Raw genomic sequence first — 18,267 nt, forward strand, 5'->3', positions numbered from 1 at the left:
TGTTCTTCATCTTTTATCGCCGCCTGCTCGGCCGCCAGTGACTCAGTTTTTTTGGAATCATTCTCTCTTCGCAGGCACATCTAGAGATATCTCTTACACCATCAGCTCCGGGGACCCTGCTGGATACTTTACAGTGGATCCTGACTCTGGGTCCCTCAGGACCAGTCTGCCTCTGGATCATGAAGCCCTTTCGACTCTTGATTTGGAGGTGCAGGCCCGCAGCGGCAACCCTCCGGCCTTTGGCCAGACCCGTGTCCACATCGCCGTCGCGGACGTCAACGACAACCCGCCTGTCTTCCTGCCGTCGTCCTCAGAGTCCCTGCTGCTGCCCGAGCACACAGAAATGGGCACGGTGGTGTATCGAGTCCAAGCTGAGGACAGAGACTCTGGAGTGAATGGACTGCTCACCTTTGACCTTTTTTCTCCAAGTGGAATCCAGAGGATCTTCAGCATAGAGCGCAGCACTGGAGAGATCCGATTAGTGGGGAGCCTCAGCTATGAAAACACTCCCCGTTATGACATCCAGGTAATTGCCAAGGACAGTGGAGTACCTCAGCTTAGCGCCACCTTCATGCTTGTGGTCCATGTTCAGGCAGAGAATGACCAGGGACCTGTGTTCGATACCCTCACCTACCGCGTGGAACTTAAGGAAGGAACTCCGATAAGCACGCGCTTCTTGCAAGTCAGGGCTTTGAACAGAGACACCCCAGGCTCTGGACACTTCAGTCCCCTGGCATATCACCTGCGTCCAGACGGAGATGCTGCAGGGTTTGGCATTGTTGCAGACAGCGGCTGGCTGTTCGTGAAGAGCGCTTTGGACAGGGAAGTCAAGGACATGTACCTTCTGACAGTTCTGGCAAGTGCAGGGCACGGACAGTTAAAGAAGACCGGCAGTGCCACAGTGCGGATTTCGGTGACTGACGAGAATGACAACACTCCTCGGCTCACGCAGGAGAGGGTCTTCATGGCCGTGAGAGAGAACCTGCCTCCAGGAACCGGCTTTGGTCACGTGTTGGCCACCGATCGAGACAGCGGTCCCAACGGACGCCTCAACTACCGCTTCCTCCACCCTGACCGCCACTTCCAGATAAACACCAACACAGGTGAATTAAACTGAAAAGTTTACGTATTGAGATCAGACGAATTAATGTGAAAATAATAGCGTGGATTGCTTAGGTTTTCTTCACCAGACCACCAAGTTTATTTCAGATTCAGACAACTTTATTATTTCCACCAGGCGCAATTGGTTTGGACCGCTTGCAGGAACACAGGAACACAGCCAATGGTCAAGTTTATCCATGCAAAAAAAAAAAAAACGCTGCATAAAGATGAGTTATTTGCAATATTTTGAAGTGAAAAACGCTTAAGGAACACCGCAGACATTGATGAATTAAAGATGAAGACTTTTTTTTATGATGGTAATGGCATAATTTAATTGGCTGCTGTTGACAGAGGAGCTCGCACGCAAAATGAAAGGCAGCATCTGTCAGGTTTGAAGAGTCAGGAGCATGCCTGACCCAAACATTTCTAATATTAAACTTTATTTTTCTAATAATTAGTCTGCAGAGGCAAAAGCCCACAAAACTAGGCTGCTGGAAAAACCAGCATTGATTTCATGAGTGACATGTTTCTCATGGAAAAACACACAATCGGTGTTCAGTCAACTCACCGCGCTATCTCCAAAAGATGAGAGGCTACAGTTGCCTCTTCCCCAGTGTCATAAATTAATCAGATGATGGTGACAGCAGCACTAAGTGTCTTGCTGGGCTCTAATTGGCCTGCTGAGCCTGTTAGTCAGTGGGTGGAGGCTCGGGCTCTGACTTGCGATCAGCTTTTGACTGAGCTGTGAGTCCCTGCAGCACCTGCATAGCCTCCCTAGATTCTCCTATTTGCGTGTGCACATGCAGGTACATGTGGATCTGCACACTGTGCATGTCTATTACTTGGGTGTCGTTGATCAAAGCCAGCTAGCTCTTAAGTCTCTCATCGTTATTCCAGTGGACTAGTGCCTGTGCATAAGATCCCTCTCATGCATTCAATTCTCTCCCCAGGTGAGATCAGTACGAGGATGACTCTGGACAGAGAGCAGCAGTCTAGTTACCAGCTGCTGCTTGTGGTACAGGATGGAGGTTCACCCCCTCGTAGCGCCACGGGGACGGTCTTCATCACCGTCCTGGATGACAACGACAACGATCCCGCTTTTAGCCACAGTCAGTCTGGCAAAAACATCATCATACAGGTGACGTCACAAGACCAGGAAAATAGACAGGACTAAAATGAAATATCTTCATGTCTTTAGTGGTACACTACACTACCATTATCTTGCCCTGACCAACTATACCAGAGGATACTGCGTGCTGTTCTAAAACTTTTGACCGGTGGTGTATATATTTGTTTTTTTACCCCCTAGGTGACAGAGGGTCAGTCTTCTGGCGTTGTGCTGGGCACACTGCATGCAAAGGACCCTGATGAAGGAGAGAACGGCACTGTATTCTACTCATTGTCAGGTACTAAACTGATCTACATAATGTTTAATGTATGTTATAGTGAGGGGTCTTTAATAAAAAGGGAAGGAAAAAAAACATATATTGGTGATGAAAGATCAATTTTTGAAAAAAGCACTTGGGGACAACAACATAACCTACAGGTAAAATAATATTCCATCGCAAACTATTTCCTCTCAGGTCTGAAAATATTCTCCGGTGAATGCTTCAGCTTAAGTTTGAATCCTCTGTCTCCTCAAGGTCCCAGGGCTGAACGCTTCTCCTTGAATACAAACACTGGCGAGCTGCGTTCGTCATCTCCGCTCAGCCACTCAGAACGGGCTGAGTACACTCTGACGGTGACGGCCACTGACAGAGGACTACCCCCTCGCAGCACCTCCTGTTCCCTAACCATACAGGTCAGACTTCTGCTGGAGCCCAGCCAGCACAAACACCCTCACTACGCACCTATTTAATATCAAAGAATAGACACGGGGCTGAGAGGGTACATGTCTCCGGGCCCCTTAGACTAACTCCAGACATATCAGCCTCACTTCTGACAAGGTCCCCTCCCATACCCTCCCTTTTCTTCCCCTGTGAGTTTTCAAAAGGGAAATTTCTATCTGAAATGGAAAAGTGGTTCTGAATCAAATACTCCCAGCTGGCTTGTGATGAGGGCCAGCTGTAGACTGCTCTGATCAAGGTCAAATTCAATGGCTTCAACACTTTTTTAATACAGTAGCCTCTTTCTGCAAAGAGCAGCAGGGCCACGCACTCAGCGTAGAAACACAGCGTTGAGGGTAATTCAAGTTAATATTTAATATAGGACAGAAATGGACACAATGGAACAACCCTGGAAGGAACGTGGATTTATAGGTTCCAGGAAAATGGAGCTGCCGTATAAACAGCTCCAGTGAGCGCCAGTTCAGTTTTTCCTCCTTTCCAATAACATAAAAATGAAAAATCATAATTATTAGTTAATTGGATTAAACAGTGGAGTGTTGTTCTTGCCTGGTGACGTATTTCAGTAATTTCCTTTAATCATCTTTTCAGACGATTTTTTTTTTTTTTTTTTTTAAATCTGTCAGTGATAGAATGGGAAATTTATTTATGGAACTCTCCTTTTCCATCTAATGTGGAACCAATTTACAGCTTGACAACAAACATATCATTTTTTTTACTATGAAAACTGTGCTGTAGGATGGAGTATCCAGATCACCCAACAGGTTCCAAAACGCTGTAAGTTCTGCAGGGAATGTGATCAACAGCGTCTTCCCTTTACAACTTCTTAAAATTTTCTCAGTACATGCTTCTCTCAAAGAAAAAACATGTTTTATTAAAACAGTGTGTCGAGAGCTCTTTTCAAACAAAGAGAGGGAAGTAATAGTCTGAACTACTCATCAGAATGGCTTAAAAGCACCAGTTCTACATTCAGACACTCGCGGCCTTTCCTCCTCTGATTGTGTTACTTTTAATCATCTATTACTTTCCCTGGCAGTGGCATAAATTTCAGATTAGGAGTGATTAATGTTAGCAGCCGTGTTATTCAAGTCCATAAAAATCTCTTGTAACTGGTTTCATGTATTCCCAGTGAACACATACGCTACGGCACAAGGGAAGTAAGTGGACAAAAATCTGTTTCTGCTTTGCCTAACATCCATGAAGTATTTTCACTCAGGACTGAGAAATTGGCACCGTGCATCTAAATGAAGCATTAGACCTGCAGATATGTTGTTCAGCCCTTACGCTCACACAGGCTTTTTCTGTCTTATTGCAGGTTGGCAGCGTTAATAGACCTCCTTCTGAGACCAATTCAGTCTCTATATCTTTTAATTCTGTGGAGGAGGCCAAACCCGGGTCCGTCATTGGCTCGGTTCGCCTTCACGACAGAGGAGCCTCAGAGGAAGGCGAGGTGACCTACACAGTGGTGGGGGGCACAGACAGAGATGGGACATTCGTAGTGGACCGTCTGACTGGAGATGTGTACCTGGCTCGGCCTCTCGACTATGAGCGAGATGCGCGCTACAACCTGCAAATTGAGGTGGACGACTTTTCCCAGGCTCCTCCCAGCAGCACCCTCGTCCACCTGAACATTGACATAGAGGACAGCAACGACCACACCCCCCAGTTTCCCGAGGACCCCATCACCATTGTCATCTCTGAGAGCATGGAGGCCGGCTCTTCCGTCTATACTTTCCAGGCTACGGATAAAGATGGAAGCGGGCCCAACAGCGAGCTAATTTATTCCATTCTCCACCAGTGGCCGAGCACCCCAGACCTATTGACCCTCGACTCCTCCACTGGGATACTCTCTCTGGGCCAAAAGCTGGACCACGAAGTCATGTCCAACCTGATTCTTGTTGTGAAGGCGACAGATTCTGCCGTCGATGCCAGCCAGAGGCGCTGGGGTTCTGTCACGGCGAGGGTGTACATAACAGATGAGAACGACAATCCGCCGGTGTTCATATCGCCAACAGCTGTCAGTGTGATGGAGGACCAGCCCGTGGGCTTCGTGGCCCTGTATGTCATGGCCAGAGATGCAGACCAAGGAGAGAATGGAAGAGTGACCTACAAAATCCTGTCCGGCAACACTGCAGGGACATTCAGCCTCAACCCTAACACCGGTAAGTCCAGACAGCAACTACATGCGTCATGTTGCTAAGCACAAAGTAAGGAATCGGAGATCAAGGCAGTGTAAATGTTTGTTGCACAGCTGAGTTACACGCCTTGAGCACATTTACAATTAGTGTCCACGGTCTTTTACAAACTCATAAAACAGCTCATTTCAAAATGATAAAATGGAGCATAATTTGTATTTTTGCACTGTACATGTTCTGTCTGGTGATAGCAATCTGAAGAAAGTTAAATTAGCGTTATGGTATTCTTCAGCGCTTACATTTTTGCTCTCAAATCCAATACGAAATGAAGTCTGGCACTGGAATGTTTTTCCATGTCGTGTTTTTTTTTTTTTAGTCACAGACAGGACATGTGTATTTCTGCCATATGTGGTGTATCTGGCGCTGGTATATCTGGGAGCCACTCAAATACAATATGAACAAACCACACATTAGCATTAGATATCAAGATATTTGCAGCAGCTTAGTGAAAAATGTTTGTGAAGGATAGGGTTTTCACCTCATTTATTCTTATTTTATCTTTACATTTCCAGGACTTGTTGGTTAAATTGGAACGTTGCCACTTTAAACAAATATTGTGGTGACTTCTGTTTTGCTTTATTATGGATGTTTTAGGCATTTATGAAACTTTTACATTTCGCTCTGCATTGTACATGCATTTGTCTATCGATGTGCTTTTTAGTACACGATGCAGCACCACATTCAACGAGGTGTCCCTTCAGTAAACACACACAAAGCCCCTTTTAATACTGTGCTTACTTCTTAGTACAGCACTTCTCTTGCTTCGCCTTTCATGACTTATTTTTCTCACTTGGAGGCCAGACAGAGCAGCCTGCCAAATATTAAACACACACACACACACACACGTGAGAATGTGGAAGCACACATGCACATACAACAACCCATCATCTGTTATTGTGGATCTATTCCCATGAAAGACCAAAGAACCTCCTGCTCGGGCTTCTGGGAGCCATTAGGGAGAGGATCAGTTACGCGTGTTTATGTGTACGCACGTGTGTGTGTGTGTGTAGGCATGCACATAAGTGTTTGTGTGCTTGCATCAGACTCTGTCACTTAGTCAGCACTGACCTTGGGCTATTTGGTCCTGTGGGCTTTGTTGTGGTGTTTGAGACACGTGTTGGCGTTCGCTCCGCCTTTCCCCCCCTTCAAAGCCGCCAACCAGGATGCCCCCCGGAGCAGCCCGGGGATGGAAACATTCAGAGTCTGTCATGCATGTCACCTCTGCTTCAGCCCAGTATGTGCACTCATCTTGAAGTGTTTCCATGCACGCTGGTTATTTGTTAAAATAATGAAGAAGTTAATCCTCTGGGCGCCTGGTTTGCTCCTGTTTTGGGGTCAGAGAGCAGTGACCCGGGGCCAGCTCTTTCACTCTGTTTTCATTACTTTGGCATCACGGTTTAACCACAATAGAAAGAACGATCACGTTATTATTAGGAATCTATAAAGTCACAGAGTGAGACGCGTTGCCATCGCTCAGTGTCAGAATGCAGGTCATTAATTTCAATGGCGATATGGCGAATTGCTTCTCTGCAAAAAGACAGCACCATTCATTCACATCAAATGTTGATGAATGACCTCGGCATACAGGACAGGAAAGATGGGTTTATCGTGTGAGCAACCTCCACTTGCACCTACTCTGCAGTAAAAAGAATTAAAATGATCCAAAATAAAAACATTCCCCAGTTTCCCATTGTCTTTTTTTTCTTCTTTGCCCATGTGTTATCAGTGACCGGGGATACGACAGAGGATCACAGGGGAATCAAATTTAGGTGAAAAAAATTCCACCATGTAACTTTTACCAGATTAAAAGCTCAGGGGCAAGTTATCTCACTCCTTGCAAGTCAAAGTGAAAAAAAACACACACACAAAAAGAAGTTAAAAACGAAACAGGCCTGGCCCTCTCTGTCTTTAACAGTTGCATCTCATTTTAAAGCATGAAATTGAAATTGAATCAATGCAAGCTCTACCCTCTTAGGGCAGGATAATGAAAAGGCTAGGGTGCCCCTAATTCTTGCGGAGCACGGCAGGCCTGGCTGTTGCGTGTCTAGAGTGTGTGTTTACTGCTTCGTTCTCGATGGTTGCGGCATTCTCCAGTGGAAAATCTCGTAAACTGTGGCCAGACCATTTGGGCTGTTACAGCAGTGGTGGTGGTAGCACACAGGTAGGCAGAGCTGTATGTGTGGAGCAGATTAACTTTGATTTGGCCCTCACACGGCAACGTTTCACACTTGCTTTTTAAAGAACACGACGACGCACAATCGTGGAAAGCGGTATGTTTTATTGCCTTTGATAGCATGCTTTCGTAGTGCAGTTGTCGTGCGAAAATATAACATTTTACCCTTGATTCATCTCTCCGCAGGCTCGCTGTCTATTTTCAAACCTCTGGACCGTGAGGAGCAGGACATCTTTAACCTCACGGTGATTGCTGAGGATCATGGGATACCCCAGCACTCGTCCAGCCAGCTGTTGTGTGTCCATGTGATTGATGTTAATGATGAGGTGCCCTGGTTTGAGGAGAACCAATATGAAGCTCAGATCTCTGAGAACCAACCTCCAGGAACTAGTGTGTTGACAGTGTCCGCCTCTGATCTAGACCAAGGTGAAGTATATAGTACAATGTACAATATATGTGATAAATGTATTGTTTTTTTAACAGTGCATTGTGAGTGAGCAGTGATTTGCTGATGAATATATGGCTTGTTAAAGGTTCACACCACGCAGATAGGAAAAACTTTCTCCAAATGAACATACTTTAATGTGAAGCAGATCATCTTGAACCATAATCAAGTCTGATTAGAGTATGTTTGTTCATACAACCGAGACATTAAAACACTTTTTCGCTGAATATCACAAGCTGTGACTCGCATGCGTCAACATATCAAAGTGCGCTAATGTAATCAGGACAAACAAAATTCCTTTAATTCTCCGCCGTCATGTGCCGAGTATGTGTTCACATTACAGGCATTAACAGTTGGTTTTAATTGAAGGCTACACAGGGAGGTGGGCGTAGGGCTACGGAGAGGGTGCATTCCCCTGGACTTAGTCAGAAGCACATAAAACAGAAGGATTATAAACATTCTCCTCAAAAGCAATTAATGAAGTAAACAGGTGAGGTTGCCAGACTGTTTTCTTCTTAGCACGCAATCTGGCGTTCACACACCTGAGGGAGGGCCGTCACTGCCAAATGCTTAGACGGCAAATTGTTCGCAATCCACTTTTTAATCAAAGCGCTGACGCTGCATGTGTTTCTGTGTAGGAACCAACGGGCAGGTGACGTACGGCGGTATCTCACAGGACTGTTTCAGCATCGACCCTGTGACAGGTGTCATAACGACCACCAAGCCTCTGGACAGGGAGCTGCAGGACTCCTACACTGTGACAGGTATCCGCCCTCCTACAGCCTCACAGACGCTTTGAGAACATTAAGAGTTGTATAGTGCTCATTTTGCATGATCACCGCTAATCCTGTTTATTTTATGTTTTGGCAGTTTACGCAAAAGATGGAGGCCTCCCACCCAACTACGCTAAAGCAACAGTGAGGATCAAGGTGCTCGATGTTAATGACAACACTCCTGTCTTTGGACGTCTCTACTACAGCATAGAGGTGCCGGAAAACCTGGAGGCGTTACCTTTGTTCACTCTCAGAGCCACTGACCTGGACGCAGGGGACAGTGGAGGGATAAGCTACAGGATTTCAGGTGGGAGTTGGTGTTCGTGTACAGTATGTTTTGGTTTCTAATTGACCCGCAGAGTGTTTCACGGTTAACAAGCCATTTATCATTTCTCCCTGTCGTAGCTGGAGATCCATCCGGAGACTTCCGCTTGGACAGGCTGTCGGGTGTGCTGTCCACCTCCAGGCCTCTGGATCGGGAGAAAAGGGCCGGGTACACTCTGACTGTTGTAGCTCAGGACCAAGGCCAGCCTCCACTAAGCAGCACGGCCACAGTAGAGGTGACAGTTCTGGACATCAATGACCACAGCCCGCAGTTTCAGAGCAGCAGCTACACGGCAGACATTTCGGAAGACGTTTCCATCGGTTCGCTGGTGCTAGAGGTGAAAGCCGTTGATCTGGACCAAGGTCCCAACAGCCAGGTGCTCTACTTTCTGAGCCGTGGCTCCCAGAGCATGTTCATCATAGACCAGAACACAGGCCGCATTATCACAGCAGCACCCCTCGACAGAGAGAGAACTGCCTCCTACACCTTCGAGGTGTGGGCCATTGACTCCTCCCCTGCAAACCCACATAATTCCACTGCTCAGGTGACTGTCTACATTCAGGATGTGAATGACAATGCACCCTTCTTCATTCAGGACCCGCTTATTGTGAATATCTCAGCTAGTAGCATATCTAGCCGCAGAGTATTGGCCACCATGAGGGCTGAGGACAAAGACTTCGGAGCTAATGGCTCTGTTTTCTATCGTTTCGCCAACCCGGTGAGGGGCTTCACCATTAACTCGCTGACCGGAGACATCCAGGCCACAGAGAAGCTGCAGACTCTGACCCAAAGTCAAAGGACACTGATTGTTCAGGCCATGGACCAAGGGAACCCAGCTCAATCCTCTCTGGGGGTGGTTATCATTTATATCAGGGAACAGATCTACAGGGGGATTCGCTTCTCCCGCACAGCTAGAGACGTCAGTCTGCAAGAGAACGCTGCTAAAGGTTTGAGTGGTTTAAATGTTTTATGTTTTAAATTTTGGGAAATCTTTATGAAAATGGCAAACTGAAGTTAAAAGTTTCACCATAGCATGTTTTTTTTTTCTTCTTATAGACACAATAGTAACACAGGCCCAGGCCCAGTACCCCGATGGATCTAAAACTGGTATCAGCTACAGTATTTTCAGTGGAAATAAAATGCAGTCTTTTGGAATAAACCATATCACTGGTGAGTGTTCAGATTGTATCACATCCCGCAAGACAATATTTTGAAAATATACAAAGTTAGACCAAAATTATATTTTTTTATTAGGTGAAATACGAGTTCAGAGATCTGAAGGACTCGACTTTGAGGAGACTCCAAAACTCCGCCTTGTGGTGAAAGCCGAGACGGCATCCTCCAGCTCCTACATGGCCGTCAACTTAATCCTCCAGGACGTAAATGACAACTTGCCGCGTTTCCAGCTCCAGAACTATGTAGCGTACATTAGAGAGGCGCAAGGCTATGACTTTCCCATCATCCAGGTGCAGTAGCCTGTCCTCCACATGTTTATTATTGTTGGCTGTTGTTTGCATGCGAGGCTGTAGTAGAATTTAAAACATCCTAGCTTCAGAAATATGGATAATTTTAGCACTTCAATTAAGTAGCATGTGTTCTCATTGTATCACAATGTCGGGTCCAGGTTTTCTGAACTCTTGACTTGTGTGTTCAATATTGCTCACTAGTTCAAGTTACACTGAAACAGCTGTTGCAGATATTTCTGTGTTTGTGTTTCCTAAACGGGTGTGGTGGTCATTTCCTTAGGTTGCTGCAGATGACCTGGACCAGGGTCAAAATGGTCAGGTGACCTACTCCATCAGGTCATCTTCCATGAGCGGCTTGTTTAAGATAGACCCAATCACTGGTAGCGTCACCACTGCAGCCATAATGGACAGGGAGATCTGGACGCAAACCAAGTAAGTCTGTTTGAAATCACATGGTGCCACATGGTTTTCATCAGCTCAGCTTTTACACATGCGCGTTAATGTCTCTGAGATTTCTTGTAATAATGGTCAAGCTAATTCTACCCATATACTAATAAAAAAAAATTTGATCAGCTTCCCTAAAGGTTTACTTCAACAGGAGGTCCGCAACCCCTAGGGGGTCTGCGGAGGTACTGCAGGGGGGTCACAAAATATTTGGTTGATTAGACATTTTATATATATACTTTTTTAATTTCCCCCTACAAATTTAAATTAAATTAAATACATATTAACATTAACAACATATTTTAGTAAAGGGATAAGAGATAGCTTAATATTGAATGCAAAATGACAATAATATATATTTAAAGGGTATATTTAGTATATTTATAAATAGCACGAGGCTGAGTTTAATATACAACCCATATAATAGGTAGGGGGTCCCTACTTAATCTCTCCATCAGTTTGGGGGTCCATGGCCTCAAAAATGTTGAAGACCCCTGGTTTAGTTGATTTTAAAGTTTGCCTCATACTTTAGATTGAAATACTCTTCAGAATATGGTTTCTGTTGTAGAACAAAGGAGGAAAGTGTAAGGAAACTTATGATCATCCAGCAGAGCTGATCAAAGTGATATGAAAATCAGGTTGGCCCTGCAGATAGCATTATAAAACAGTTTTTTTTTTTTTTTTTTTTAAATATTTAATCACTTATAAATTGTGAATAAAGTTTAACATTTGCAAGGACGTTTAGGGGAAAAATAATGAGCAGTATATGTTGTAAAAAAAAAAAACATCACAAAAACAAACACAAACCTTCAGATTGGACTCGGTGGTATTGGAGATGACCGGGTTCAAAACTTTTAAAAGACATTCATTTTGTGGCACCAGGCTTGTTGTCACAGCAACAGACCGGGGGACCCCGCGGCTCGCTGGCTCCGCCACCCTCACTGTGATCATCATCGACCTCAACGACAACAGCCCCATGATTCCTCTGCCGCGGAAGATCCGGGTGCCCGAGGGTGAGTCGGCTTCACAGTGGAAGTTACTCCAGTGATCTTATCATAAAGCCTCGCATCACACTCCCTGGCAGCCTGCTCAGCAGGACTCAGTGAGAAAAGCCTGACCCTTTTATGAAACAAGTTATTGCCAAGTTCCTCTTTTCATTTCCTGTCTATTAGGTCAAGGCTCTCCAGTGCAGCATTTCTTTATGAAGCGAATTTCTTTGTCTTTTTTTTTTTGATTTTTTTTTTTTACTTCAGTCTCTCAGTGTTTCATTTTAGCTGCAAACTAAATGTCCTGCTCCTCATCTTCCTGCGCCTCTCCACTTTATTATCCCACACACACAGATACCGCCATCGGCACAGTTATAACCCAGGTAACAGGAAATGATGTGGACTCGGGGCCAGCCCTTTCCTACACCTTACACCTGGATGCAAACAGCCAAGGCATGTTCGGGATTCATCGTTACGGAGGAGGAGTGTCCTTGACTGGCCCTCTGGACTATGAGGAAAAGACGTGGTACACTCTGACGGTCCGCTCGTCCGACTCGAAGCACCAGAGCGAGGCCAACCTCACTGTGCTGGTGGATGATGTGAACGACAATGCCCCCACGTTTTCTCACGATTTGTATCAGGTACAATTGTGTTTGCATCCCTGTCATCACTCTTGTATGTACCACCACTTTTGCGATAGATATACATATATATTCTGTCTCTTCCCAGGCGACTGTACCGGAGCACGTCCCAGCTGGAAGTGCAGTCATCACTGTGACTGCTACTGACCGTGACTCTGGTGACAATGGAAAGATTACCTACAGAGTTATGTCATCAACTAAGGGTGTCTTCTACATCGACCCAAGCAATGGTAAGATTACTGTGTGCAAATTTATGCGTTTTTATAACCATTTTCTAACCAGTGCTCCCCTTAATTACACTTCATTAAAAATGTTATCCCCTAAGGCTCTCCTTGGATGCACATTTGGGGTTTGGACATATTTGCAACAGGCATTGCAAAATATTTAATTATTTTGTTCATTAAAAGTCATTGAAAAGCAGATTTAATGTTATTTGCCTCAGATGTTTTCCCTGAGATAGCATCTAAAAATAAGTGTGTTATAAACGAGGAATGTTTTCGCCTCAAGCTACGCTGTCTCCTTTTCTCAAACGCAACCCAATTGCTTCCAATAATCTTCGCTCAGACAGCGTGTGCCCAAACATCCTACAGTGTTTACAAATGTCGTTACTTATTTAATTCATTGCTGTTTGTTTTACCGCTAGTCTCATTGTGAGCCCAACCACTTGACTATTAATATGACAACTTAAAAGCTGCTGTATTTAACATAATTTTCTTTTTTTTTTTTTCTTCCCAGGTACTCTGTTTGTCCAGCAAAAAACAGAGTTTGACGCTGAGAATCCTTCCATTCTAGTAGTGATTGAGGCACGGGACCAAGGTACTCCATCGCTTTCATCCGTTGCCACAGTGCAGGTCCAAGTGTCTGATGTCAACGACAACGCCCCCATTTTCCACCAGTCAGAGTATCGAGCCACTGTGTCTGAAGACGGGCTTCCCGGATCAACTGTTCTGACATTAGAAGCCGTGGACGGAGACCTATTCCGGGATAACTGTGGTTTTGATTTTGCCATTGCCAGCGGCAACTCGGGTAATGCCTTCCAGATTGAGAGCAGTGTGCGCTTCTTGGAGGGGCGGGGCTTCCAGACAGTCGGCAGCCTGATCCTGGTGGAGGAGCTGGACTTTGAAGCAGTACCAAGTTATAACCTGACTGTTGTGGTATCAGATCGTGGAGTTCCTCAACGTAGCTCCAGCGTTCCTGTCCTTATCAGTGTTACAGATGCCAATGACAACCCTCCATCTTTCAGCCGAACAGAGTACAACGCGGTGCTGAGTGAGGGTGCCGCTGTCGGGACTGAGATCATGCATTTGTCTGCAACAGATCCAGACTCTGCTCCCAATGGAGAGGTGCAGTACTCCATAAGCTCAGGGGACGAGACGGAGCTTTTCCAGGTGGACCGCTGGACTGGAGCTTTGAGGCTGCACAGACCACTGGACAGCAAGACACAGTTGTCCCATATGATTGTTGTCCAAGCTACCGATGGTCAAGGGCACTACGCTTTGGCCCCAGTCAGTATAGAGGTGAAGGACATCAATGATAACCGGCCCTTCTTTCCCCTCAAACTAGTAACTGCAAGCATCAGGGAAAACCAACCCCAGAATGCCTTAGTTACCATGCTCCATGCGATCGACTATGACAGAGGTGTTTTTGGACAGCTAAGGTACTACATGCTCGATACCTCTAAAGAGGGAAGAGAAGGCTTCCTCATCAACCAAACATCAGGCGAAGTACGGACTCGCTCTACTTTTGATTTTGAGAAGGTCAACTCCTTCCATTTTGTTGCTCTTGCCATGGATGCTGGTAACCACTCCGCTTCTGTGACAGTACAGGTTTATGTAACAGGGGAGGACGAATACGATCCCGTATTCACCTCCCCGGAGTTTTCATTCGAAGTGCCTGAGGGAGCAAGGAAAGGTCAAGTCATTGGTAAAGTTCAAGCCAAGGATGAGGATGGAGGCGTGGACGGCGTTGTTCTCTACTCTTTATCGGATGATTCGCCTTATTTTGAAGTCAATAAATCAACCGGAGCTGTTTCCTTGAAGATGGACAGCTACAGTAGACACGTGAGTCGCTCTAAAAGAGAGGTACGTGTGATGACGCTGGATGTGACTGCTCATAGCCCTCTGGAGACGTCTCGTGTAGCAGTTGCCAAAGTCACCGTAGATGTCAGTCATACGTCCTTCGGTCTCTCCACAGACGTGAACACGCTGCTTATCAGTGTCATTGCAGTCTCACTCGGGACCATAGTCATACTAATACTAATTGCTGTGGCATTATTTTTTGTTAAATTAAGACGGCAGAAGAAGGAGCAAAAAGCACACGAGCGGACGAAAATGTCTGGCACCCTGCTTCACAAACTTGAGGAAACAAAAATAGCCGCAAATGAAATGATTTACCACCAGACCCTCCCTGGATATGCAGCCGATCAGGGAGGCAGCAGCGGGGGTCCGTACACTCGCGGGGGATCTCTGGATCCGTCACACTCAAGTGGCCGTGGCTCAGCAGAGGCAGAGGCTGCGGAGGACGATGAGATCAGAATGATTAATGAGTATCCCCGGGTGTCGAGCATCTCCTCTTCCATGCAGGAGCGCATCTCTGCCCGCGGCCCGGACTCTGGGATCCAGCAGGACGCTGATCAGCTGTCAGATGTGTCCTGTGAGCCTTCAATAGACTGGTTCAAAGGGAAGAAGCTGGGCAGCGTGAACAGTACTTTATTGGCTGGCCAGGTGCCAGTCTACAGGGACGAAGGAGGTGGATACGTGGGCGTGGGGCGGGGACTCAGCATCTCCCGCCCTAAAGACTATACTTTTCCTGAGGATGGGAAGCCCCCTGTGGACGGCTCCCTGACAGCCATTGTGGCCAGTGATGAGGAGCTGAGGGGCAGCTACAACTGGGACTATCTGCTGAACTGGTGCCCCCAGTTCCAACCCTTAGCTAACGTTTTTACCGAAATAGCGCGTTTAAAAGATGAAACGGCTCCTCCTCACCCTCGCAGGTCGTTTCATCACAAAGCAAAGGCTGAGTCAAGAATCGACCCCCCGCCTCTCATAACCTCAGTGGCTCACCCCGGGGCCAAAACTGTACCTCCAAAGCCGGCCATAGGGAGGACGTTCCCCCATTTGGGTTCTTTAAGAAGGTCTCCCCTCAGCGCTGATGGATCCATCTCCTCGGTCGCCATGTCTCCCAGTTTCTCCCCGTCTCTTTCACCACTCGCGGCACGTTCTCCTGCAGTTACGCCCTTCAGTGTCTCCCAGGGTCCCTCTGCCTCCGTGATCAGCACAACTGAACATAATTTAGAACACAGCGAAGAAGCAGAGCTGAGGATTTAAATTCTCGAGTGCAAATTAAAACTGTGTCGCTGCTCTCCTAAACTTGTTCTACTGTATTAACCACAGGGGCTGCAACCTGAAATGAGTCAATGCTATTCTATTTTATGTTCCCTTTCTCCAGGGAGCGAGTACACAAGGTTACCCTAAGAAGTCCAAATAGGCGAAGTCGTGGTGCTTTCTGATATAAATATATAAATGAGAAAAAAAAGAAAAAAAAACTACATGACTAACAGGCCAAAACGGACTATGCCTTTGTGTGTCTGTGTGGGTGACTGCAAGTGGGTGTGAAAGAGACGTATTCCTCTGTTGATCAGTGTTAATTTGCACATTTGAATGGAGATTCATACATGATGTCAATATTTTGTAAAAAAACAAACATTGCCTTTATTTTTGTACTTCCATGTGGTTTCTGATTTAAAAAAAAAAAAAAACGAATGGCATTAAGTGTCGAATGGGTTGTTAAAACCTCAGAATATATTTCTATATTTGTATATTTGTAGCTTGTACTGTATACTTATTTGTACTGTTTGTGGTATTGTAATTCTTAACCTTGTGGTTTTATGAAGCTCCTCATTAATGCTTTATGAAGGGGGATTTGGAGATAATTGTAAATATTTAAAGAAGACCAGATATCCTTGGCTGAACAAATGAAACATCAGTCAGAATAGAGCATTGTGTGATCAGATTTTGAAGAAGAGTATTTGATCTCACATCAAAAGGTAATTAGGAATGTGAAACGGTTTGTCTTAGTCCTTAACGTGCACCCCTTCATATTCTGCAAAGGAAAATTGAACTTGACGGCCAATGATCCTGTCCTTCAGGTTCATTAGTTTTTGTTTTCTCACAGCAAGCCTTACTGCTTTTCACTTGGCATTGTGAAAGTACTTCATTTGAGGGAAAACACTGAGCAGCTATTTGGTAAATGTAATATTGTTTGCTTTTATCAGCAGCCTCATCATTCCAGAGAATGTAAGCAGGTCAGTAAAATGTTTTTCAAATAACAATTAAAAAAAAAAAAAAAAAAACTATAAAAAATGTAGCTGTCCTAATTTCTGTACAAGTTTTGTTCCACAGATTTACTGACAAACTTTAATGAATGTTATTTTCGGACCACATCTCGTTTCAGTAATGCTATAAAGAATATATATATGGATATAAAAATAATACTAACAAATGTAACATTTGGTATGATGGAAGTATAAAAAAGCGTATATTTCTGAATGTTCAAACGCCACAAGAGAATGTTTCACTGTTTTAACACAGATGCCTATGACATAAAATATTCATGACCATTATTGTGTTTTTGGCCTTTGTAAAATAAAGTAATGCGCCGATTTACATAATTAACTACCTAGTGTCCTTGCTTAATCCCTTGACATTGTGTATTTTTTAGTATTTATCATTAATATAGGCCTCAGAAACTGAGACACAAGGATACTATTTTGACCATGGCCAAATATACATGAACACTACCTATTAGAAAGATGGTACTTCGTTGTTTGTATTGTTTTGTATTCATCAGTGTTACCGCCACACAGTGGTGTCATAGAAGAAGAAATTCCTCCAGATGTTCACACATATCATACTAGGTTTGTCCAGAGAAATGTTTTGAGCAAAAAGTGCCTGATTAAAGTACTTGTCATCACGTTACTGCCTCCGTCAAGTCTTTCTCAGCTCAAGATTAATGTTAATATATGCATGTGAAAACCAAAGATGTTTAAGTTAGAGAAGACCTCTTCCTTGCAACCTCGGGCTTATACCTTGTATGAACTAATAAACTCGTCCCTGAGGGAATAAAATAAATGGAAGAAAAATGCGGGACTCGAGTAGCTCGGTTCAATCTCAGCATTGCTCCAATCTTAAGAAAAAAAAAACACCTTGGACAATATTTCATTTAATGATGGCCATTAAGTGTTATTTGGAACTTGATAGGGCATATATGATGTAACACAATCACAATGCCGTTGCAGGTTATTTGAAACAATGGCTTCATGGATGCTGGAAAAAAAAAATAGAAGAAATAATATATAATATATTTCACACAAAGATCTCTTTCACACATTTTGTGACTCAGACAACATTAATCATGTTGACATTGATGTCATGACAGGTCACATCTCATTTATTGATACTTAGGTGTATGTAGCTGATGTTATCTCAGTTATTACTCCTACGTTATTATCCTTACACTTACCTTGTATTTGGTGCCTTTGAAATGTTAATCTATTTTTCTGTTTCAACTAATTGCCCTTCATTTTTGTTCCCAGTCAATTTCAGAAATTACACGTCTATAACTGGAGTTTAGTATTACTTAGTGTTTTCATATTGTACATTAAACCTGTACTTAACATAATACTGCTTTCGCAGGTGTCCGATGTTCAGGAATGTGCAAACAAAACTCTTATTCTGGAGTAATAACATCTCATATTTCAGAATGAATGCATGTCAACAATGACAATATACAGAGTTGTTTTCGTTAGTATCCACACATGTCGTAGGAACTCTTGTGTAACCCTGTGTACTCCTTGAGGCTGGACAAAACACTCCC

At 44.6% G+C, this 18,267-nt stretch overlaps 1 protein-coding gene across 1 annotated transcript in view; it reads left to right on the plus strand.

Annotated features, from left to right (window-relative positions):
• Positions 1-17,364, plus strand: part of LOC125013380 (protocadherin-16-like) — a 78,381-nt gene extending 61,017 nt beyond the window's left edge. Inside the window, exons 6-21 of the mRNA XM_047594008.1 lie at positions 75-1,103; positions 2,052-2,239; positions 2,411-2,507; positions 2,745-2,902; positions 4,261-5,107; positions 7,500-7,739; positions 8,397-8,522; positions 8,629-8,838; positions 8,937-9,803; positions 9,913-10,026; positions 10,111-10,322; positions 10,603-10,754; positions 11,649-11,779; positions 12,107-12,393; positions 12,482-12,623; positions 13,129-17,364. Coding sequence (XP_047449964.1) covers positions 75-1,103; positions 2,052-2,239; positions 2,411-2,507; positions 2,745-2,902; positions 4,261-5,107; positions 7,500-7,739; positions 8,397-8,522; positions 8,629-8,838; positions 8,937-9,803; positions 9,913-10,026; positions 10,111-10,322; positions 10,603-10,754; positions 11,649-11,779; positions 12,107-12,393; positions 12,482-12,623; positions 13,129-15,719 — 7,391 coding nt within the window. The 3' untranslated portion in view covers positions 15,720-17,364. The remainder of the gene's footprint in view (positions 1-74; positions 1,104-2,051; positions 2,240-2,410; positions 2,508-2,744; positions 2,903-4,260; positions 5,108-7,499; positions 7,740-8,396; positions 8,523-8,628; positions 8,839-8,936; positions 9,804-9,912; positions 10,027-10,110; positions 10,323-10,602; positions 10,755-11,648; positions 11,780-12,106; positions 12,394-12,481; positions 12,624-13,128) is intronic.
• The last annotated feature ends 903 nt before the right edge of the window (positions 17,365-18,267 follow it).

The sequence above is a fragment of the Mugil cephalus genome, chromosome 9 (genome assembly GCF_022458985.1).
Source record: "Mugil cephalus isolate CIBA_MC_2020 chromosome 9, CIBA_Mcephalus_1.1, whole genome shotgun sequence".
Lineage (NCBI taxonomy): Eukaryota > Metazoa > Chordata > Actinopteri > Mugiliformes > Mugilidae > Mugil > Mugil cephalus.